The sequence below is a fragment of the Microtus ochrogaster genome, chromosome 2 (assembly GCF_000317375.1).
Source record: "Microtus ochrogaster isolate Prairie Vole_2 chromosome 2, MicOch1.0, whole genome shotgun sequence".
Taxonomy (NCBI): domain Eukaryota; kingdom Metazoa; phylum Chordata; class Mammalia; order Rodentia; family Cricetidae; genus Microtus; species Microtus ochrogaster.
The window spans coordinates 19,064,252-19,088,119 of record NC_022010.1 but is presented as its reverse complement, the minus strand read 5'-3'; the positions used below and the strand labels follow the sequence as shown (position 1 = coordinate 19,088,119).

Here is a 23,868-nt window from a genome sequence, read left to right as displayed (position 1 = left end):
GGTTGTGAGCCACCATGTGGTTGCCGGGAATTGAACTCAGGACCTTTGGAAGAGCAGGCAATGCTCTTAACCACTGAGCCATCTCTCCAGCCCCCCTTTTTTCCTTTTCTTACTTCTGTATATCTTACTTTCACTATTACTCCATGGCTAGCTCCTAGCATCCTCCTCTCCTTGTTCTTGCTCATTCTCCTTGATCCTTTCTTCCCAGTTTCTCTTCCCATTTATTCTCTCTGCCTGCCAGCTCCCCCATCCTTTCCTGCAAGCTATTGACCATTCATCTCCTTATTATACCAATCAGATGTTTTAGACAGGGAAAACAACACAACTTCATAGAATTAAACAAATGCAATACATCTTTGTACCTTTAAAACAAATGTTCCACAGCATAAACAATGTAACACATCTTACAGTAATATTCCCCAGCCGTTACTGCGAGTGTATTGATCTGGCTTCTCCCATTTGTTACAGACTTTATTCTGTAGTTGTTTCTGTGAATGAAGTGACATCTTAGGCAGAGAAACAATCAGGCTTGTTATCATAAGGCCTCTGGTAGAAGAAGCCTTGAGGGAAGTACACATCACACAGAATGGTACAGAAGACAGAATTTGTTCCTCACCTGGGAGGGTGTGGTTAAAGACTAGTAAAGCAAGGTGACAAGTAGAGAACTTTCCAGAGAAGATGGTTATAATGGGTGGAAGAGGCCCTGTGGAAGGCAGCTCTCAGTCTCAGACTGGACCAGCACCTCTACCACCATGTACCCTCCTGCGGAGCTTCCTCCGCGCGCGAGCACTGGGGCCCACGGCTGCCTTTTTCTGGTAGAGCCAATCTGGCATCAGCTGCTGTGAAGTCAGGGGAAGGCAAGGACTCTCTAAGCTGGGCTCTCCCCTTTACTTTCTGACACATGGGCCATCAGTGTTACCTTGAAAGTGGCACTTTCAAATGCAAATTGAAATGTCATCTCTAAACTGGAACCAGCACTATTCCTTGATTTCAGCCTCTATAGCAAGATAGCCAAAACATTAAAATAATCTGTTTTTATTAAATTTTAAACAATGCATGTTTATTGATGGTTTGTTTGCATATATGTCTGTGCATAACATGCATGCAGTGCCCATGGAGGTCAGAAGAGGTGCTGGGTCTCCTAGAATTATAGTTACAAATGGTTGTGAGCTGCCATGTGGGTGCTGGGAATTGAACCCAGGTCCTCTGGAGCAGCAACCAGTGCTGTTAACCACTGAGACATCTCTCCAGCCCCAAAGGGAAGTACTTTTTCATAAAAGCATGTAAATGTGTGTTTCTTATTTTGCTGTGACAAGTGACCAGAAGACTGGGGACCATAAGCAGCACATCCTATCTTGTAGCTCCGGAGCTATCTGTCTTTAGGGAGCGTTAGAGGCTCAGATCAAGCTGCGATCATGCTGCAGAGGAATGAGGACTGCACTCGGGCCCTGGAGACCGCTTTCTTGGTTTGCAGCCCCTCCCTCTGAGAGCACAGTGCTCGGCTCTCACCATCACATCTTCCCTTCCTGACATTATTTCCTCAGTTTGTGCTGTGCAGGCACAGCTAGATCACCTTGGTTAGGTGATCTAACAGCTTGGTTAGGGTTTCATTGCTGTGAAGAGACGCCATGACCACAGCAATCCTTACATTTAACTGGGGCTGTTGTTATAATTTTTTCCAGATGGTTTCTCACAGCTGGGATTAAAGGTGTGTGCCACCACTGCCCCGCTGGTGTTGTAATAGAAAAAAGTATTGCATAAGAGCAAGATGCCATGCAACAAAACTCGGGGGAGGGGTTTTTATTAGGGGAAAGGGAACATAAAAGAGGGAAGGGTAACAGGGAGACCAGCCTCTGGGAACAGGAGCAGCAGAAGAGAAAAGAGGAGAGAGAGAGATGGACAGAGACACAGAGAAGAGAGGTGGACAGGGCCTTTTTAAAAGGGAACATAGCGAATGTGCACAGGAGGTGTTCTTAGTGGCTACAACTGAAGACACAACCTCTCACAATCCCAAGGGCAGGCCAGTACAGATGCCTGAAAACTAACAACTGGTTTACAGGATCAGGGGTTTAGTCCATTGTCATCATGGCGGGAAGCATGGCGGCATGAGGCACTCATGGTGCTGGAGAGGTAGCTGAGAGTAGATTGTGGAGAACAGGAAGAGAGAGTGAGCTACCAGGCTTGAGCTTCTGAAACCTCAAAGCTTACCCTAGTGACAGATACACTTCCTCCAACTAGGCCACAAGTCTTAATCCTTTCAAACAATGCCACTGCATGGGGACCATTTTTATTCAAACCATCACATCCAGGGTGGCTTCCCAGCTCAAGTCTTAGACCTGTGAAGTCTTTTGCCACAGAAGGTAATGTCAGCGTGTGGCCATGGATCACAGCATATGATGGCTAAGTGAAGGAAGGAGGAGGGACTGGCAGTGCCCCTCCTGCCTCGGTGTCATGTGGCTTCCTCTGGAGCCAGGTTCTGTCTGGGTCCGACCTGGATATCCCCACTAGCCTCCTCATCCCAGATTCCTGGTTGAATCTATATAGGCTCCTTGGCTATATAATATGACAATTATAGGGACCAGGATATCTTCAGGGCCCCATTACTGAGTGACCACAGACTTTTGAAGATGTAAGTCCATCCAAAGGATCTTGCAGTGAGTTGCTTACACCACACACGCATTCAGGAGGATGATGGAAGGGCAGGCCATTGCATGGCAAGGCTTCCTCATGGAAGGATGCTCCCTTGCCTTTTCCCATCCATGGGCTTGGGGTGCTCGCTGCTGACTGCTCTGCTATCTGGAGTCATATGCCTCTACTTAGCACTGTGGGTGGTGGTGTGTGGGCTGAAGTGTAGGGATTTTACAGCATATAGTTTTGCTGGCAAATGTTGCTTTAGTCCTAACAGTAGGAATTGGTAGACTGCTATTCTTACTACATTTTAATTGTGTGTGTGTGTGTGTGTGTGTGTGTGTATGTATGTATATATGTATATGTACACCCACTCATGTGCGTGCTATAACAGGCAGGGTAACTTTTGGGAGTTGGCTCTCTCCTTCCCCCATGGGTCTCAGGGATCAAACTCAGGCTGTCAGGTTTGGTGGTGAGCACCTTCACCTACTGAGCACCCCCCCTTTAAAGTAATAATCACACACACACTCACACAAAAGTAATAATCACAGTGACAACAGAAATGGCACTTCCTCTCCAGCATCCCTCTGTGGGAGATGGACAACAGTGGAACTCTGACCTTACCATAGTGTCTCTCTCCTAGGTGGAGGAGATTCGAAGCAGCATAGCCAGGATTGCTCAACACGTGGAAGACGTAAAGAAGAACCACAGCATCATCCTTTCTGCCCCAAACCCAGAAGGAAGTGAGTCCATCACCTGTCTGTCCTCTAGATTCCCCTTAGATGGAGCAGCATGCCTATGCATATGAGCACACACAGACCCCTTGGCATTCCAGGTCACCTTTATGGGGTTTGGAAACTCCTGAAATAATGTCAGTGTTCAGCCGGGTGAGGACCAAAGGATATGTGAGTGTTCCCTGTGGGACTCCAGCAGGAACACTTGCTCGTCGTCTGCACTGAGTGCACAGTTGAGGGATGATGGTTCTTGTGTTTGGGGACATTAACAACAGGCTAATTTGGTAGGCAGTGGTTGCTTGCCAGAGCTGGGTTAGTAATGAAAACTGAGAGGGGACTGTAAGTCTGGAGGTCACTGTGTGGCATGGGCTCACAGAGCGGGGTCTGTGCTTGGACACATTTCCACTTTCCTGTGCCTTAGGGTATCAGAATATTTTTCTAAATGCTAGCTCTTAGAAACGTTGAATGCCTTTGTTTAGAAACTTTCAGCGTTGGTTGCCACTTATAGAAAAAGCCAGAAAATGAGGTGTGACCTGTGGAGCCTTCCGCAGTGTCTGGTCGCTTCTACACACTTGCTTTTAGAATAGTTCACTGACCTTTGGTCACTCTGCTGCCCCAAAGGAGCCAATCTGCCTGTCTTCCTTCTGGGGAGCCTCAGAATGTCTCTGGTTTCTGGTCACACTGGGGATTTGCAGGGTCTCCCACACATCTGCCAGGCCTCAGTGTGCTTCAACTCCTTGGGTGTTTTTCTGACTTCACTTCAGATTGCAAGAAAGATCCTGGGAGGGCCCCCAGAGCCTCCTTTGATGCTTTAGGGGTTCAGGCATTGCTGTGGGACTGCCATTGTCAGGTCGCTGCAGCAGGTGATCTTTCACCTGAGACTAGCTGGGTATCAGGGTTGGCTCTCCAGGTCTAGAGCCAGGTCGGCTGGAGAGTAACATGTGTGGGCTGTCTGATGGAGCAACAAGGACTGGGAAGATGGTAATAGCAGGAGAGACCTCTGGTGCCTGGGCAGATCTCTTCCAGGCTGTGCTGTGTGCACCCCTTGTCCTGGTGAGCCTGCAACTGTGGCTCCCACCAACTGCATCTGATGGTACAGTTCAGGGTATGCCAGGAGCTGGTCTGGGCATGGCAGTGGTAGCTGGGGGTAGCACACTTGAGAAGAAGGCTGGATGCATCTGTGCTTGGTCTTCATGAGTGGATGTGCAGGAGTTGAGTGTTCCAGCTCAGATGCTTTATTTGAACTTTTTAAAGAAATAAAAGAAGATCTTGAAGACCTGAACAAAGAGATCAAGAAAACCGCTAACTGGATCCGAGGCAAGCTGAAGTGTAAGTTTGCCTTCTTGGGTGCTGGTGGGGTGTGGATGTTGGTACCTTACATTTACCAACATGAAAGTTAAGATTACATCTAAGTAGACTGGATATGTGTATCTGGGTCTCTGGTTTTCATGCTGTATCTCATTGTGGCTCTGGTGGTGACAGAGAAAGGGGGAATAGCATTTATATTGAGTCCCAAAGCTCTCAAATGGGTCTCTTGGCTGAAATAAGCTTCCCAGCTGCCAGGAGCCCAGCTGAGACATGGGGCTCTGAGTTCAGCATGACACCTGGCCTGGGTGAGGGTTGTGGCTTTCTGCACAGTACTTAAATAGAAGTTGCCTTCCTTGATCTGTGAGGAGGACGTGTTTAACTCACAGAGACACATCAAAAGGAGCAAATCTCATCTCTGCATGTCACACCCTCTTCTCAGGGACAGCAACTTCATGGTGGCAGACATGTTGCCCAGGTCCTAGTGTACTCCCCACTGATCTCAAGGTGGACCCTGAGAGTGTGCATCTTAAAAACAATGTTGTTCCCAAGAATACAACCACTCAGTATCTAATTCAGACTCATTACAGTGACTGGGTGTTTAAAGACACCTGGCGCACCCCAAATACACACACCAAATACTTACAAACACAGATGCACATACATGCAAACAGCCAGAGCAGCAGAGACAAACATGGATATACAAACACATACATACGAACACAAACATACAAATGCATAAATACAAACACACAAGGCCCATGTACAATCACACACCTGTGTGCATATTTGTGTATGTGTTTGGTTTTTTATGCATTTTTCTATATACATGTATTTATGATTTTGGTATGTATGCCTACATTTATGTATGCAAGTATGTGCATACTTGTATGTTGGTATTTGTATATATGTGTTTACATGGGTGTTAGTGTGTGTAGACACAAGTTTGTTGCATGTCTGTCTACATGTCTGTCATTGAATACATATATGTTCAGTGCTATAAACATTTCTTTTGGTAACTAGAACAGTGGTTCTCAACCTGTGGGTCTTGACCTCTTTGGGGGTCAGATAACCCTTTCATAGGGGTCACATATTAGATAGCCTGCATATCAGGTATTTACATTACAATTCACAACAGTAGCAAAATTGTAGTTATGAAGCAATACGAAAATGATGTTATGGTTGGGGTCAGCACAACATGAGGAACTGTATTAAAGGGTCTCAGCATTAGGAAGGTTGAGAACCACTGCTTTAGAGGATTATTTTAAGATATCACCTGTTCTTTCATTTTATGGGGAAAATTGAGGCCATCCTGAGACTGCTGTCATACCTGGGTGACTCTGCCCTGCTTCCTTCTAGCTATCGAGCAGAGTTGTGATCAGGACGAGAGTGGGAACCGAACGTCAGTGGACCTGCGGATACGAAGGACCCAGGTCAGCCTTCTAGCCTCAGTTAGACTGAAGCGATGTGGAAGAACAGCATCTCCCTTTGTCCAAATCCAAAGCAATTCCATTTGTTTATTGTGCTGGGAATTGAATCTGGTGCCCTGCATGTGCTCAGCAAGAGCTCTGTCACTGAGCCACATCTGAGCCCAGCTGTTGCATCTTTTTGTCACGTCTGCCCTCCCTCACTGTCTGTCTGCACATGGTTGCATCTCTTCACTGTGAAGTGACACCTCAGAAACCCACATGGTCTATGCTGCAGAGCAGGGGACCAGCTGAATCATCTGGATGTTAGTGGTTTGGTCTTAACTGTTTGGGGTTTATGGTTGAGACCTGGGAAGTTCAGTGCTGTGTGAACAAGCCTGCCAGCTCAAGGCAGTCCATGTGCCTGCCAGCTGGATTCAGCTTCCCATAATGCTCACCTCCAGAAGTCAGCTGACTGCTGTAGGCCCCAGATTATTTGTTGGTGTTGTTGGTGGCATTTTGTTTTGATTTTTTGAGACATAGTCTCACTATGTAGTCCTAGTTGGCCTGGAGCTCACTGTGTAGACCAGGCTGACCTTAAATGCAGAGATCTGCCTGCCTCTCCCTCCTGAGTGCTGGGATTATAGGTGTGTGTTACTACGGCCTGGTGACCTCAGGTCATACAGCTTCCATTGCTGCTTTTGCTCTTACTTTCTACTGAAAGAGAATAACGGTCTGAGCTTTCCAGTCATAGGTTTTACCTCTTGCAAAGGAAGGAATGGCTCTCATACACTAACACCGTGTTTTCCATGTTCTAGCACTCAGTGCTGTCACGGAAATTTGTGGACGTCATGACAGAATACAACGAAGCGCAGATCCTCTTTCGGGAGCGAAGCAAAGGCCGCATCCAGCGCCAGCTAGAGATCAGTGAGTAGGAAGAGTGTGGCAGACACTCTTCAAGGATCCTTCACACCTTCAGCTGCACCATAAACCGGAAACCCTTTTCTAATGCCTAGGCCTAGTGTCAGCTAGATGTGTTCAGAGTTGGGAGTGGGGAGCCGGTGCTGAGTTGCTCATAGCTGCTGGCGCTAGTACGTCAGTCACATCTGCAAAGTTTGAGGCGCTTCTGTGTACTGCAGCCCCTCGTGCCTGGCTAGGAGATGACCTCCCATGTGTTTGTTCATCCCGTTGTCACATGCCACCTTCAGGCTAGCTGCTTCTGGCCCGAAGCCTGTGGTGAACCTGTAGGAGAGGCATGACTGCTTCTCTGTAGTACCAGGGCGGGTTTGTGACACATCGCAGTCACATTTCCGCCACATTTGCCTGCCCAAGAAGGGATCTTAGAAAGGGCAGGGAAACTCTGTGGACGAGGCTAATGGCTCAGTCAGAGCTTAGTGATCCCTTAGTTGACTATCCCTGGCTGCGTCCCACGCTGCATCCTCAGTGCAGTTCCCATTGCCCCTCAGCTGGGAGGACCACCACAGACGACGAGCTGGAGGAGATGCTGGAGAGCGGGAAGCCGTCCATCTTCATCTCGGATGTGAGTGCCACAGCCGTACATCAACACACTTAATGTAGACAGGCACTTTTGCCTTTAACTTACCAGCCAGTCTGGAGTTAGTAATACTTTTCCTTTTGCCTTCCGAAGATTATATCGGATTCACAAATTACTAGGCAAGCTCTCAACGAGATCGAGTCACGTCATAAAGACATCATGAAGCTGGAGACCAGCATCCGAGAGCTGCACGAGATGTTCATGGATATGGCCATGTTTGTGGAGACCCAGGTAATGAGGCATCTTCCCCATGCTCTGGCCAGGGAAGCCAGGGCTAGGTATCCAGTCTCAAGTCAGGAGTTGTTTGTGGTGAATGCTGAACTGAAACCTGAGTGTACACTTCCTCCGTAGGCCACTAGTCATTTACAGGAGCCATGCTCGCTGGCCAGCTGCTTAGGTAGAGAGCCACAGGCAGCACCAGGTGCTGGAGAATAATGAGACCTTCAAATGTCTGTGGTGGGTTTTAGGTTAAAATTAAAGGATATACAGAAACCTTACTACAGCCATGGATACGAATACATGTGAACACACATCATGTGACCTCAGTTACATATAACAGTGCTCACAGAGGAAGGAGGTGGCCAAGCCAACCACCCTGAAATTGGCAGGACTGTGGGGACGTTGGTCTTCCCCTCTTGGGGCTGTTGACTACAAGGATGACTGAGCACCAGGCTCTGGTGACACACACCTTTAATCCCAGCACTCGAGAGGCAGAGGCAGGCGCATGTCTTTGAGTTCGAGGCCAGCCTGGTCTACATAGTGAGTTCCAGGACAGGCTCCAAAGCTACAGAGAAACCCTGTCTCGAAAAACCAAAACAAGGATCAGGATAGTGCTTAAAGACTAACCTTGAGGGTAAAATCACTGAGACTGACCAGAGCCCACCTCACTCTATGGTGTTCTTGCCTGCTCTGCAGCTCAGGCAGGGATGACCAGATTGTGTGCAAGTATAACATCAAGTTGTGTGTGCGTGGGTGATGTGTCCATACTGACTCAGTTGCAGTGGGAACCTACAGAGACTGAACCAGTGTTCCAGGGTTTTCAGATCCCTCAGGATCATCTGGGGCAGGCTAGGGTGTATCTGGCCTCCAGCGAGACAAGCTTTTGTTCCTCATCGCCTTTCTGAGGCAGCTGTCAGGGTTCCTTGGCTGATAGCTAGTGATGTTCTCTGATGCCTAGATATGTCAAGGGTTTAGGGTCATCCCCACATGCCTTGAATGGTGTTTATTTTGATAAACTTCATCGTAAAAACCTGTGAAAAAGCTCACGTACCAGATACCTATGGAGGATGCCAACAGTTACGGAGAGGCAAGGGTAGGCACTGTGGGTTGGGGTGGGTATCTGTGGGCCGGGATTAGCATTGATGGTCAGGAATGGACACGTGTGGTTTTCTTTGACCTGGGATGGACCAGTTGCCACTTAGTCTAAGAACTGCGGAGTGGGGCATCTGGTGACTTTCGGGCTCAGAGGGAAGTAGTTGTGTGATGGTAGATCGATTTTGAAATCCCAAAGCTTTGTACGGCTCAGGCTTTAGTTATAATCACTCCATACCTCATGTGTGGTGGGAAGCTTCATTAGGACAAGCCACCATAGGTGGCCTCACTTCCTGTTACCTTTTAGACGTCTGTCGTTGTGTTAGGTTGGTAACACAGAAACACAGAATCAGGACTTGCTAGTGCATTTGCTTGTGAATGATAGTCACCTGTCCATCCTTCTCCAATGCTTTGCTATTGGCTGCTGCAGACTCTGTCTCCTCCCGGACAGGACCCAGGTAATGCACCTCCCCACAACGTGCTGTAGACTCTCCTCCCATTGTCATCTTTGATCATCAGTTCATTGTCACCCGGAGGCTGTACTTAGTTTGCTGATATTGTAAAGATAAGCAGTGGTGGGTTTCTGCCTGTTAGAAAAGACATCATCCTTTGTGTGTGGAATGTTTTACTGAGGGTAAAACATGAGACTAACCTGAGCTTGCAGCCCTCCCTTCACTGTGTCTGTGAAGATATCAGGTCATTGCTCATCTGTGGATAGTCCACCTTCATCTGTGAAGACATGTCAGGTCATCATTCACCTGTCCTTGCTGCCACCGCCCCTTTCAGCTGCTCCTGAAACAGGAACTGGGTTGCGTTTGCTGGCGTGTCTGCACCACTTTGTAACTGTGAGGGATCCTGTCTCTATCCCTCTCGTGCTGGGCTTACATGGGAGCTGTCTCGGGAGACATGAGAGAGCGAGCGACTTGACGTTTGCTGAGCTTGACAGTTTTTTGCAGGGTGAAATGGTCAACAACATCGAGAGAAATGTGATGAATGCTGCCGACTACATCGAACATGCCAAGGAAGAAACCAAGAAAGCCATCAAATATCAGAGCAAAGCCAGGCGGGTGAGTTGTGCTCTGAGGACTGAGCCCTCCTTTGCTTTCTCTTCTCTTGGTCTCTAGCCATGGAAGAAGTGAAATGCCTTAAATACATGTTTTATTTTAAAAATCAAAATAATTCTTTTCGCTAAAAATTCCTAAGTTGATTTTTTTATATATATAACTATTTAGTGTTGTAAGTAATTTAAACCCTTTAGCACCTCAAGTCAGGACTGACTTGCCTCTTTTGAATTCTGTTCCCTTTTGCCATCATCTGGGCGGGGGATGACAAGGTGGTGGGATTTGGGTTTCACTTAAATTGGTGACACATTGTATGTGACAGCTGTTCACTCCGTAAGGTGACTGGCTGTCTGAACCTATGGGTGGACCTGATGTCTTGCGTAGGAGCCCTGGGAGGCAGATGTCCCTTTGCTTAGGCTTCTGTCTTGTACCCAGACTGTCCCAAGGGAATGTAACTGGTGCAGAGTCTGGATGTACTCTGCTAGCTTGAGGGGGTTCCATGAGGTTCCGTGTTGCTGCCTACAGAGGTGCCAAAGATGATGTCTGCTTGGCAACACGTCAGCGCACCACATGGGCATGCGAGCTCTTCCAGGACAGCCGAGGGCCCGCAGAGGGCATCAGTGCCTACTACGGGTGGGAAGCAGAAGTGGGCTGGGTTCCCCTGTCAGAACTCTGACTTTCGGGACTCCTGGGAAAGTGTTCCATGTTTCAGTCCAGCGGAATCCAGTATGAGCCTGTCACGTGCTCAGGAGAAAGCTATTGTTACCAGGTTACAGAGGACTGCCTGACTCTGGAGGCCTGAGGATCAGGCCACTCTGGGAAGACTGACTGCTGTAGGCGTCAGGAGAGGGCCTGTTAAGTTAGGGTTCAAAATGAGTGCTGGCAATCGTCTTACTCCCAGCGAAGGATGCCCCTGACTGGCAGTGCACAATCATTGTGGTATAATCAGCCTGCTTTTCTTTGACAGAAAAAGTGGATAATTGCTGCTGTGGTGGTGGCTGTCATTGCTGTCCTGGCTCTAATCATTGGCTTGTCGGTTGGCAAATGATTGCGTAGATGGCGCTGGGTGCTTGCCTCTCCCTCAGGGTGGCAGTAAGTGACTAATCAACTAATTTACTTATTAACCTTTTCAATCAGCCAGTGGTGTGTTTGCCCAGTGTTAATATACTTAAAAGTCACGGGGCTTGTTCGCTGAGTGCTCGGTTCAGGTCTTAGTGGCCTCTGTTTGCTGAGCAGACACAGGCTGGGAGGCCACTGCCCCCAGAGCCTGTCCCCAGTGAAAACCAATACAGATGCTGCGGTGTAGTTTTGGTGTAACTTTTAGAACAGCGGCAACAATGAAAATGACTGTAAAATGCCCTTCACTGCTCTGTTCACCATGGAACTGAGAATGGAGCTTAAGCTATGGACACAGCCCAGACCAAACTCCTCTCAGGTCCCTACTTGGCAGCAGACCCCCACTAAAATGAAAACCCTGATATTTAATTACCACAAGTGTCGTACAGTCACTGTGGACAGTCTTATCACTCATGGGCCTTACCCGCCCTGCATCCTGGGGATCCCCCACTGCAAAGTCACCCTTGTGAACACTGGACACTCGGGTGGTGCTTAAGAGTAATTTTCACAGTGGCAGAAAGGCTCTCCCATGCTCCAGTTCCTCACGGCTTTTTCCCCATGATGTTTTTCTCGTGATTTGAGCACCTGTCGGGTATGGTTGCCATTGGTAGGAGCAGTGCCCTTGTGGTCAGTGCAGACCGTGAGGTTGCACAGAGAGCATCCTTCCTGGGATGAGAAGGATTTGCAGCCCCATGTCTGTTGGAAAGGAGGGTTATATATCTTTCCTGATACCATCTTCTTAGTCTACTGAAAAAGATGACATTGTTTTTTCTATGCTAAAAAATTGAGTATTTTCAGTATTTTCATCAGACTTTGTAGAAGCATGCACTTTCCCCCTGTAGCACAATGAGTCAGTCGGATATGTTCACAAAGGTCCGACGGTGGCTCTCAGCATGGTCAGGGAGGTGCTTGCTTTCTGTGGGTACCCTGGAAATCAGGTGTGATCCTCTGCCTGGGCTAGCTGCACATTGCTGTCATGCCTGCAGATAAAACACACATGCATGCTCATTCATTTATTTATAAATCGATACCAGACAGCTGGGCCCTGTCTAGAAAGGTTCCCTCCTCTCTCACCTAGAGCGTGTTTCCCAATGATAGACAATTGTTTTAGGCTGCAGGCTATTTTCTCTGCACTGTAGATTCCTGTCTCTTTTCTTGCAGAAGGTGATGTTCATCCTCATTTGTGTAGTCACTTTGCTTGTGATCCTTGGAATTATCCTAGCAACAGCATTGTCATAGCAACCACACCCCAAGAGCTCTTTGTCCTCAGAGACTCCAACCACACCTGCAGCAGAGTCAGTGTCCTGTCCTTCCACCTGTGGCTCTCAGACCCAGGGCTAGTGTCGCGTGCTGAGGTTTTTATTGGAGGCGAAGAATAAAGCACCACAGAGGTTCAAGCCACGAAAATGCCACGAGCTGAGTGGATGCCACGTGCCAGCCCAGATAGCCTTGGTCTCTGAAGGGCTCCACAGAGATTTCACAATGGTGGCCTTCTCTCAGTAGCCTTAAAATAGGAATGGTTGAAAAATCCAACTTAAAAAAAATATGTCAGTGTTAAAAATATGTGTGCAGTTTAATTAGGGCATGCTCTGTGCTCTCTCAGCTGACAGATAATGAAGAGACTGCACCGGGCCTGATTTCTGTTCATGTCTTGCTTGCAGAATCATCACAGAACTGTTTTGTAAGGTATCTGTAATTTTAAATAGCTATAAATTAAATTACTTAATATATTAACATTGAACCCCCCCTTTTCTAAGCTAGACACTGCCTGAGAAGGACAACAGGCAGGCCCTAGGCACAGGGCTGTCACTGAAACCTGGCCTTGCAGCCCTCAGTGCTTTCTGGTGACTCTGACCTAGGAAGTGTAAGGGTCGGAAAAGTCTTGATTGCCTTTAGCTCACTTCTGCCTGCTTCACTATGGAGGGGACACAGCCATGCGCTGTGCTCACGTCACCCTTTGCCCGTTCACTGGTGCTGGTGGAGTCTCAAGGCAAGACGATGGTGGAAGCAGGACTTGGTGCTCACTGACCTCACAGGAGTAGTCCCAGTTGCGAAGCCATTCTTGGACAGCACCTGAAGGACCAGGTTCTCAGCTGCGCCCCCACTGATGCCCAGAGTTCCTAGGAAACTGCGAGAGATGGGATGAAGATGCAGGCTGCTTTCCACTTGTGAGCAGGTGGCCCAGTGACTGCGTATCTGTGTGCTGACAGCTGATTTGGGATGTGAAGGGCGCCAAGCGCAGTGAACTCCGCCGACTGCCGACTGTGTGTGTGTGGATGCTCACTCTGCCCATGCTCGTTTGTCTGGATCTGATGTAGCCATGCTGGTTCGGACAGCACTCGTGGGATGTACTGAGCTCTTTAGAAACTACCACCCTTACAGTGGCGAGTGTCACTCATTTGCCTCCTCAGTGCCGAGAGCTACTGCAGGAGGCTGGCCTGCAGTGGAGACACTCCTGCCTGGAAGCTCCCCGAAAGCTCTGAAGATGGAGCTGTGTCTGTGGAGCTCCTGCCCTCTCTGCTCCAGTGCCATTGGATTTGGCTGCAGAGCACCGCGTGCCACCGAGGTTCCCAGCCCTCGTGGCAGGTTTCCTTCAGGTTTAGCCCACGTCCTTGGCCTGCAGTGTGCTCCTCACGATGTGCTCAGGTGGCCTCCTGGCCAAGCGGGCGCCTGGTTCTGGCTTTCTTAGTGAAGCAGGGGTGTGTGGGTGAGTAAGTCAGCCCTCAGGATATATTTCTATGCTGACTTCATAGCCTGTTTAAAAATACATTTACAGATTGTCTCGTTACTTTTTCCAACAATTTCTTCAAAAATTTTGTGTTTACATTAAAAAGTCAGAGAAGCAAACGAGATATTTCTGCCTCATCATTCTAGAAGGACTTTTGGGGAGCTCTCCATTAGAGAAGGCCCTGTGGTGTGCTGCTTTCTGAGGAGACCCAAACAGGTGTCTGCTCACTTCAGATGAACCAACCACAGACCAAAGTAAGTCTAAACACAACTGCCGTGTAGCTGTGTCTCCCAGGCAGGACATGGCAGCCGTCATCTGGAGCAGAGCCGCTGAGGTGATCGCAGGACTTCTGCTGGTCAGGCCCATTGCTTTGGAGGGCTACGCACAGGCTGACTGGACCTTGGGGCTCTGTGGTAGTGTAACTGCCCATACGGTGTCCAGGGACTGTCCCATGGTACAGCTTTTACCCAGTCTTAATGCAGCAGGCTGCCCAATAGTGATGAAGACTCTTGTAGGTGACCACAATGAATTCATTGGTTCACCAAATGGGACTTGGATGGAATCCTTCCTTGGGTCTCTTGGTGTCTCCTCTATCTGAGGTCAGCGGACATTCTTTATGTCTTCCCAGTGTTCACCCTGACTAGAGGGAGTGTGAGGACACGGGAGAGGAGGGAACCTGACATCCTGTGGATTCTCACCCTCGGTCCAGTCCCTGGAGAAGTTCCACGTGGGACTAGGGCCCAGAGATGGACACAGTAAAGCATAGGTCCCTACGTGTGTTGGGGGCCTGTGCTGTACCAGCAGCTGGAGTTAAGCTAGGCCACAGTGACCTAACCCCACCTTGTCTTTCTAATGCTTTATAAAACAGCCCCATAGGGCCCCCCCCATGCTGGCTTTAGAGTCTCACGGTCCCAACACCTTCCCAGCCACCAGCCTTGCAGCTGGTGGGACAGACCAGTGGAGCGTCCTCTGAGGTTGGGGCAGAGTACTGGGGACCCACTTCTGAGTCTCTTCCACCCAGATGTGCCTGCTGTGCACGGAAGTGCAGTTGCCCAGTGACTGCTCACAGCTGGCTGCATTGACTTCTCTGTTCAAGTAACACATTTCTGTCTCAAGACCGGAATAAAACTATACAACTAAAGCCAAAGGCAGAATCACAGAAAAGCAGACAGTTGTCTGAATGATACATACATATAAAAGCTAGATATAGCCGGGCGATGGTGACGCACGCCTTTAATCCCAGCACTCGGGAGGCAGAGGCAGGCGGATCTCTGTGAGTTCGAGATGAGCCTGGTCTACAGAGCTAGTTCCAGGACAGGCTCCAAAGCCATAGAGAAACCCTGTCTCGAAAAACCAAAAACAAAAAAACAAACAAACAAACAAAAAAGCTAGATATACGTATGTACGTGTAAAATAATACATACATATACAAATAATGAAGACTCAGAACAGGAGTCACCATCTGCAGTGCCGGCCCATGTCCTTGCATTTAAATGCTACAGCTGATTTCACATACTGACTCGACTCTTTTGTTCAAGTGTGGGCAAGTATGGAGGCGCCCTTTAACTGGGACTTTGGAATCCAGAATGGGGAAAGGGCAGTGAAATTAGTTCTGTCTAGAAGAGGTGTGTTTTAAAGGGGTTCCCCCCCACTTAGCTGTTCGGGGAAACAGCTAAGGAAGGGCCTATTTTGGCTCCCAGTTTCTGAGGTTTTGACTGTGGTAAATGGCTCCATTGCTTTGGCAGAGAGGTAAGGACAGGGACTGTGGCAGAGGCTCTTTACTTTATGACAGGCAGGAAGCAAGAGACACAGAAGCAAGGACCAGGGACAAAATAGACCTTCCAGAGACACATCCCTCCGAGACCTTGTGATAGTTGTTTTTTGTTTGTTTGTTTGTTTGTTTTGTCCATTTGACACACGCTAGGATCATCTGAGAGGAAGGAACCTTAATTGAGAAAATACCTCAGTAAGATTAGCCTGTGGATCATTTCCTTAACTGATGATTGATGGAGGAGGATCCAGTTCACCGTGGGTGGTAGCACCCCTGGACTGGTGCCACCTCTTGGCTGGTGGTCCTTGGTGAATGAACCATTGGGAGAAAGCCAGTAAGCAGCACCTCTCTGCTTCAGTTCATCCCTCCAGGTTCCTTCCCGGGGTTCCTACCCTGGCTTCGCTCAGAGATGGACTGTGAGCTCTAAGCTGAAGCGAGTCCTTTCTCCCCCACGTTGCTTGTGGCCATAGTGTTCCTAACAGCAATAGAAAAGTAACTGAGACAGGCTCCCTTTCTCCCAGGAGCCCACTGATAAAGCTAGCACTCTGATCACCTCTCGATTGAGACTGAACATGAGCCTTTTGGGGGTTGCTTCATAACAGGACCACAGCAAGGTAAAAGGCAAGAATTCCCTGGCCATGCAGGTAAGTGGGGGAAGACAGAGGAAGCCTGCGCTCCAACAGTGGAACGGTTTGCAGGGCAGGAGTTGCATAAAAGAGCTTGGTGATTTCTTTAGAAGTGCTAGAAGAGAGATGGCTCAATGGTTAAGAGCACTGGCTGCTCTTCCAGAGGACTGTTGGTAACTCCAGTTCAAGGGAATCCAATTCTTCCTTTTGGCCTTCCTGGACATCAGGCATACATGTGACATACATACATGCAGATAAACTTCTACACATTAAATAAGAAATAAAATCTTTTAAAAAAGAAGTCAAGTTGTCTTCTGACCCAGAAATTTCACACTTAGGTGTTTGCCCAAGAGCACAAAATCATTCATTCATACAGTGACTCCAGAAGCATTCCTCAAGTAATGGAGAGCAACTCCGACGGCCCTCACCGGTGACAGGATATGACTAGCCCCACAGGGAGTGCCCCTCAGCAGCATGGGGTAGCAGGCCATGGACCCACTTCACCATGCAGTGGACCTCCAGTGACAGAAGCCAAACACAAACGACAGCATGCTGCTGTCCACTTGCAACCCCTGACAGGTGAGGCAGGAAGCAGGTTGGAATTTGCTGGAGGCTGGGCCAGAAGGACCAGGATGTCATCCGGGTTCTGGAGATGGTTGAGAGGGACCTCCAGTAAAGCAATGGCTGCCCTGGGATGGTCCGTTCTGCCGCAGGCTTGCTATTCCCTAAGGTCGCGCCTCAGAATTCTTAAATTATGATGATGCTTGCTGAGTAGAGTTTATTTTTTATGAGTGTTTTGCCTACATGTATGTTTGTGCACCGTGTGTGTGCCTGGTGCCCATGAAAAACAAAAGATGGTGTTGGATCCTCTGGGATGAGAGTTACAGGAGATTGTGACCACCATATGGTACAGGGAATCAAAGTGGGGTCCTCTGGAAGAGTAGCCAGTACTCTTAACCATCGAGCCATCTCTTCAGCCTCTTTCTGTACATATTTGAGTCCAAATCATAGTCATTTATGTATACAGTGTGATATGATCAAATCAGAGTCGTTAGCATCTTCTGTTAAACATTTTTAAAGTGTTCAATCAATGTGTATTAACTGTATTGTATGTTTATGGGATACCTTGAAATATTTTATTACACGCAATACAGCAAGCAATGATTGGATCAAGGTGTTTGACATTTCTATCTTTTAAAAAATACTTTTTAAATTTTTTAATTTTTTTAATTTTTTTTTTTTTTTTTTTGGTTTTTCGAGACAGGGTTTCTCTGTGGCTTTGGAGCCTGTCCTGGAACTAGCTCTGTAGACCAGGCTGGTCTCGAACTCACAGAGATCCGCCTGCCTCTGCCTCCCGAGTGCTGGGATTAAAGGCATGCGCCACCATCGCCCGGCTACTTTTTTAATTTTTTAGACAGGGTTTCTCTGTAGCTTTGGAGTCTGTCCTGGAACTAGCTCTTGTAGACCAGACTGGCCTCGAACTCAAAGAAATCCGCCTGCCTCTGCCTCCCAAGTGCTGGGATTAAAGGCATGTGCCACTACTACCCAGCAATATTTGTCTCTCTTTAAAAAATTATTTTTATGTGCATGTACACTACTTGTATACAGTGCCTACAGAGACCAGGAGAGGGTGTTGGATCCCCTGGAAATGGAGTTAGAGATAGTGGTGAACTATCATGTGGGTGCTGGGAGTCAAACCTGGGTCCTCTGCAGAAGTAGCCGGTGCTCCTAACCACTGAGCCACTTCCCCAGTTCCCGTATTTGTCTTTCTGAGTCTGACTCAATTTATTTAATATGATTATCACCAGCTGCAGCCATTTTCCTACAAATGATACAACTAGACTTTATGGCTGAAAAAAAATCCTCTCTCTCTTTCTCTCTCTCTCTCTCTCTCTCTCTCTCTCTCTCTCTCTATATATATATATATATATATATATATATATATATATATATACACATACATACATACATACACACATATATATGCATATATATACACACAAACACATATATGCATATATATGTATATATTTGCTGCTCCTCAGGCTCATACAGAGCTACTAAGCATCCGGGGAGATCCTGCTCTATTATTAAGGCCAAGACCATTGTTTCACTCCGACTATTGGTCAGACAGAACCCTTTCCTCCTTGAGGTCCCTCGTGGGCTTCCACCATTTGACCCTGAGGCATATATGTGATATCCATCACACATCTCCCTCACACAGTCCTCTGTTGACAGACACCCTGGTGGGCCTCATAGCTCAGCCACCGTGTATGGTGCTGCAGTGAACTGGGCACGCAGGTGTCTCTGTGATGTACTGACTTAGAGTCCTTTGGGAAAACTATCTGGGAGTTTGGTGTGCCTCAGACACACAGTAGGTCTATTTTCAGTTTTCATCTTATCACGGTGTGGGGAGCCTTTGGACTCTTCAATATGTATAAAACATAGAACGGATGGTGAATGACCTTGTTTGCTTTCTGTTGCTGTGTCCAAACACTGACAAAATGCAATGGGGTGTGGGGATACGGGTTACAGAAATCACCTAGGGAAGCCGAGGCAGAAGCTCAAGGCAGGAGCTTGAAGCTAAAACCATGGGTTCTCTGCTTTCTGCCTTGCTCACAGGCTGTCAGCTCCCTTTCTTACACAATCCAGACCCATCTGCCTGGGGATGATGCCGCCCACAGTGGACGGGGTCCTCCATCAATTAGTAGTCAAGAAAATGTCCCACAGACAGGACCACAGGCCAATTTGATGGAAGCAGTTCCTCAGTTGAGGTCCCCTCTTCCAAGGTGTGTCAAGCTGACAAAACAAAGACTAGCCAACAGGGTGAGTGATCCTGTTTCTGCCATGGAAGCTGTTTCCAGCCTTGCGTTTGGCTTTCTCGGTGCAAGAGGTGGGATTGTGTGGTCCCTGTTATCATTTGCCCTCACAGCCTGCAGGGCTTACCGTAGGCAGCAGAGGGCGCTTGCTCACAGTGCTCCTGTCCAGACCTTGGCCCTTCCTGGAATGTGGTTTCTTTTTACTCCTTGGCAATAAAATCGGTGTCAATCAAATCTCCTTTCCCCCCTGACCTAGATGACCCATTAAGAGCTGTGTATTGTTGCTTCTGAAGACAACTCTCTTTCAACTGGAGGCCTCAGAGCCAGCATAACATGAATGGTCCACACACAATGACTACCTAGGAGACATGGTTTGCTCAAGACCCCCTGCTCTGAAGAGACCTCAGGGTGGCAGGCTCAGGCTATGGGAACCCACAAGAGACCTCTGGGGGGAAGGGGTTCTGTCTGATCAATAGCTGGAATGAAGCACCGGCCTGAACTTTAACAATAGAGCAGGAGAGTCTCCCACAATGCTTAGCAGCTCTGAGTGCACCCAAAGAGTGAATATATTGATGACCTTGAGGAGTGGGGGGGGCGCAGCGAAGCAGCACTGTGAGCTCTGAGCCACCTTGGCTCTGGGTGGAGAGTTTAGTTTGTTTTGGAAAGTCCCGCTTACTGGGTTTTTAGAGGCTTTATTTTTTATTGTGTGCTGGCACATGCACATTTGTGCATGCCATTACATGGGTGTAGAGGTCAGAGGACAACTTGCAAGAATCAGTTTTCTCCTTCCGCCCAGGGCATCAGGCTTGGCAGCGAGCACCTTTGCCTGCTGAACCATCTTACCAGCCCAAGGCGGGAATGATTTTAATTTCAATGCTTTTTCTATTCTGTTTTGCATTTCGAGGCTGGGTCTTGTGATGTAGTCTAGGCTGGCCACCAGTTTGCAAACTTCCCTCCAGCCTCAGCCTCTGAGTGCTGGGAATGTCAGGCCTGAGCCACCCTGAGACATTTGGATTCCTAAGAGGAAACTGGTGCAAGCCACCCGGATTGCAGGTGCTTGTGGCACAGGCTTGGCACTCAGCAGGGTCGGTAACTGCACTGACGAGATTCAGACAGGCTAGGGGCTTCTGGAGGTGGCTTCAGGCCGAGTCATGGTGGTGTAACTAGAGGTAAGAGCAGCCATTTCACCTCCTGTTAGGCAGAGAAGGGGAGCCAGGAGGCTGTGGTCTTAGTTCTGTGTGCAGAGGGCCGGGTGATGCTGGCCTTGGGTTGCTTGGAAGGACTTAGGTTTTAAATTTTTAAAATTGTGTGCGTGGTGTGTGTGTGTGTGTGTGTGTGTGTGTGTGTGTGTGTGTGTGTGTGTGTAGGTGATGAGGGAGGCTAGAAGAGGGTATCAGATCCCCTGGAGCTGGAGTGGCAGGTGATTGTCGTCATCTGACATGGGTGCTGGAAACCAAACTCTGATCCTAAGATATGCTCTTAGCCAGTGACCGTCTTCCCAGGCCCGGAACTTGTGTTTGATGAGGTGAGCGATGCCATTGGCTTTGGAGCTGCTAACCCTGAGGTGCTGACAGGCTGTGGGGGAACGCTCTGCTCCATGTATGTGTGGTACCTGCCACCTGGCCAGGACAGAAGTGGGATGAAGCCCCCAGAGCAGCCGTGGTCTCCGGGAAGATGCCAAACTGTAAAGGGTCACCATGCCATACCAATTGAAAGTCTGTCAAGGGTGACAGATCTCAAGGGAAAACAAACAAATATGGGTGTGGCCATGTGGGAAATGAAACCGTGGTTGAAAGAAGTTTACTCAACAATTATGTTGTTTTCGCTTTTGAGAAAAGATCTTGCTACTATGTAGCTCAGGCTGGCCTTGAATTCTCAGCAGTTTTCTGCCTCAGCCCCCACATCTGACCAATGGTATTTTTAAATTTAAATTATTTATTTATAACACTTGAAATTGACACACCATAATTGCATTTTGGGGTCTAGCATGTCCTCGGTATGAAATGGCCCCGTGAAAATAATGAACACGTCCACCTCCTTAACATCGGTCACTGCTTTGTGTTGGGGACTCTGAGAACCTCTTCTAGATCATTCCTGAATCATAGCTAGCTGCTATGAAGTGGCCTCTGTGTTTCCTCACCTTTCTGATCATGTGGGACACCATGTCCATATCTCTCCCCAACTCCCTACCACAGAGGCCCTATTGTACTCTTTTTTTTTTTTTGACATATTTTATCGGCTATATGCAAATGTGTGACACTAGTCTTTCTGTATAGAGCTGATCTCACGTAACATAACTCCCCCCAGCCATGACCCTGCTAGTGATTTTCATGGTGATTTCAACTGCAAAGAAGGAGAAGTTGCACAGTGACTGTGCACTCTAGGACCCTACATTCACCCATCCCTCCTTGTGCCACCTTCCTTCTTTACTTCCTCCCTCTCTTCCCCTTCTGTTTCATTTGTTTTAATCCTAAAAGCTGTTCGGTGAGTGTTGCCAGCTCATGCCAGCCTCCTGACATCTTTTCCACCAAATCTTCATCACGGTGCTGCCGTGGGATGCAATAGAGCTCCTAGATAAACACTGTCAACTCAGGAGCTCCAGTATGCCTGTCTCTAGGGTAAAAGGGCCAGCCAAAGAAATACACCCTGACCCTGAAACTAGAGTCCATAAAAGAAACACATTTTTGCCCTGAAACCAGAGCCAAAGAAACACACTGTGCCCCTAAGCATAAAACCAACCAATCACCTGAGCAGGAAAACCAACCAATGTCTGAGCATGAAATCCAGCCAATCTCTGAGCTTTTCCAAGGTCAGGATGGACATCTGACCAATTCCCACCCTGAAAATTTCCTTCCTGGAAAAACTCTGCCCCTAAGAAGCTCTACATAAACCCTGTGCCTATTCAGACTCCTGGACTCCTGGAGACTCCAGCCACTCCTGGACCCCTCTCCCTCAATAAATCTCTTGAATGAGTTTTGGGTGAAGACCTTCTTTTGCTGGAGTGGAGCAGAGAAGCAATGGGCATCTCTGCTGGGAAACTCTCCGCAGAGTGGAGAAGAGCTGGGCTGTAATGGCTCTCAGAGAGGAGCAGGATTGCTGCATCCCGCAGGGAAGCCATCCCCCACGGGAACACAGCTGCAGGTATAGCCTGATTTCCGGCAGACCTGATACCTTTTCCTTCAGAGCTGTTGTCCGCTAGAGTACATGGCAGAAGAGCATGTTCAGTGGGTTACCAAGGGACACAGAAACAGTAGGGTCGGTGCCATGCTGCTTGTGTGTCACCTACCTTAGCCCTCTCTGTGCTCTAACTCACTCCAGGCATCGGCACTGTCACACCCCGTGTGCTGAGAAAAGCAGATGCTGTAGGTCGAGGTGACTGTCCTCATCCCTGCTAGCTTATGGCTATGAGAGGGTGTGTGCAGTGGCGGGCGGCAGGCCCTTCCATCTGGGCCCCCAACAGGACTATGTACCAGAAGTACTGTCTCTTTTCTCTAAAAAATAGTTAGTTTCTGATTCATGGTCTCAGGTAGTCCAGAGTGGACCAGGATGACCTTGAACTTCGGATCTTCCTGCCTGCCTACCTCCCCAGTGCTGGGATGATTGATTGGTGAGCTGTACCACGCCTGGTTTATTCAGTGCTGGGGATTAAACCCAGCCCAGGTCTAGAGAAGCATTTCTAACATGCCAAGCAGGCAGTGTTTCCCACACATCCAGAGCTGGCAGGATCAGCCACTTCTCGTGGCAGGACGGACACACCGGGAAGGCAGTCTGCAAGGTGGGTTGCTGGCTCTGCACCTCTGCCTCGGGGTACAAGCTACTTCCAGGGATAACCGTGGAAGACCCATGTAAGGTGCCGCACAGCAGAAGATGAAAGGCACATAGGTTGTAGAATGTTCCGAGCGTTCAAATGTCACTACTTACAAGAAGAGTTGATATTACAGGAGAGTGTTTATTCAGCAGAACACATCAGTGACAAGACAGAGCTTAGAAAAACAAGAGACAGTAACAATGACTTTTCCCTGGGTGCAGAAAACGCAGTGAAAGTGATCTTGTACAGACTGCATAAATAAACAGAGGGGCTGAAACCCCAGCCCACTCAGGAAGGGGTGCAATGATGGGGCATTCTTTGTGCCTCAGGAGTCGGAGTGGCCACCCTCCATGGCTATCGTGAATGTGGAAGAGATCACCCAGGGCAGGTGAGATGGCTCAATGGGCAAAGCCCCCCCTTAAAAATTTTATTTATTTATTTACTTATTTTCTCTCTATTCAAATGTGGTGCATGTGTGTGCATGCACATGTAGGAGCCAGCCATGGTCAGCTAAATATGAACAGATCAGCCAAAGGAAGTTCTTTACTTCCAACCATTATCACCTGCCAGAGTAAGACTCAGCCATCCATAAGTTTAATGGAGGCCTGAGTCTCAGTATTTTACCCTGAAGCAATCAATACCTGGTTGTAGAAAGGATCATAAACTAAGATTACCAGAGCACCACCCAAGAACAGACCATCCAAAGGAAATGCCTAACATTCCAACCTCTGTAGATAGGACCACCTGCCAGCACAGTAACCAGGATACCCCCAGACAAATGTCAGCCAATCAAGGGCCCTGGACCTCACAAACCCCTCATCCCCACCTCCGTTGGACATACAGAGAGACCGAGTTTGCAAACTTGCATTAAAATAAAGGCTCTTTGTTTTTACATACGGTACTTGGTCTCCTTGTTGGCTTTTGGGGCACTTCGCAGATTTGGGCATAACACACACACACACACACACACACACACACACACACACACACACACACACAC

General features: G+C 48.3%; 1 protein-coding gene across 6 annotated transcripts in view; it reads left to right on the top strand.

Moving 5' to 3' along the window:
- The window catches only part of Stx2 (syntaxin 2), a 49,291-nt gene that overhangs the window by 12,124 nt on the left and 13,299 nt on the right, over positions 1–23,868 (top strand). The window contains exons 3-11 of one of the 6 annotated variants that reach the window (XM_013350406.2): positions 3,272–3,371; positions 4,617–4,691; positions 6,027–6,100; positions 6,892–7,000; positions 7,540–7,613; positions 7,722–7,859; positions 9,896–10,006; positions 10,968–11,092; positions 12,720–12,798. In XM_013350406.2, the coding sequence (XP_013205860.1) occupies positions 3,272–3,371; positions 4,617–4,691; positions 6,027–6,100; positions 6,892–7,000; positions 7,540–7,613; positions 7,722–7,859; positions 9,896–10,006; positions 10,968–11,048 (762 nt within the window). In that variant the 3' untranslated portion in view covers positions 11,049–11,092; positions 12,720–12,798. Of the gene's footprint in view, positions 1–3,271; positions 3,372–4,616; positions 4,692–6,026; positions 6,101–6,891; positions 7,001–7,539; positions 7,614–7,721; positions 7,860–9,369; positions 9,398–9,895; positions 10,007–10,967; positions 11,093–12,277; positions 13,984–23,868 lie in introns of those variants that run through there. The other 5 variants (XM_005344528.3, XM_026787432.1, XM_005344529.3 and 2 more) reach the window with 5 other exon arrangements.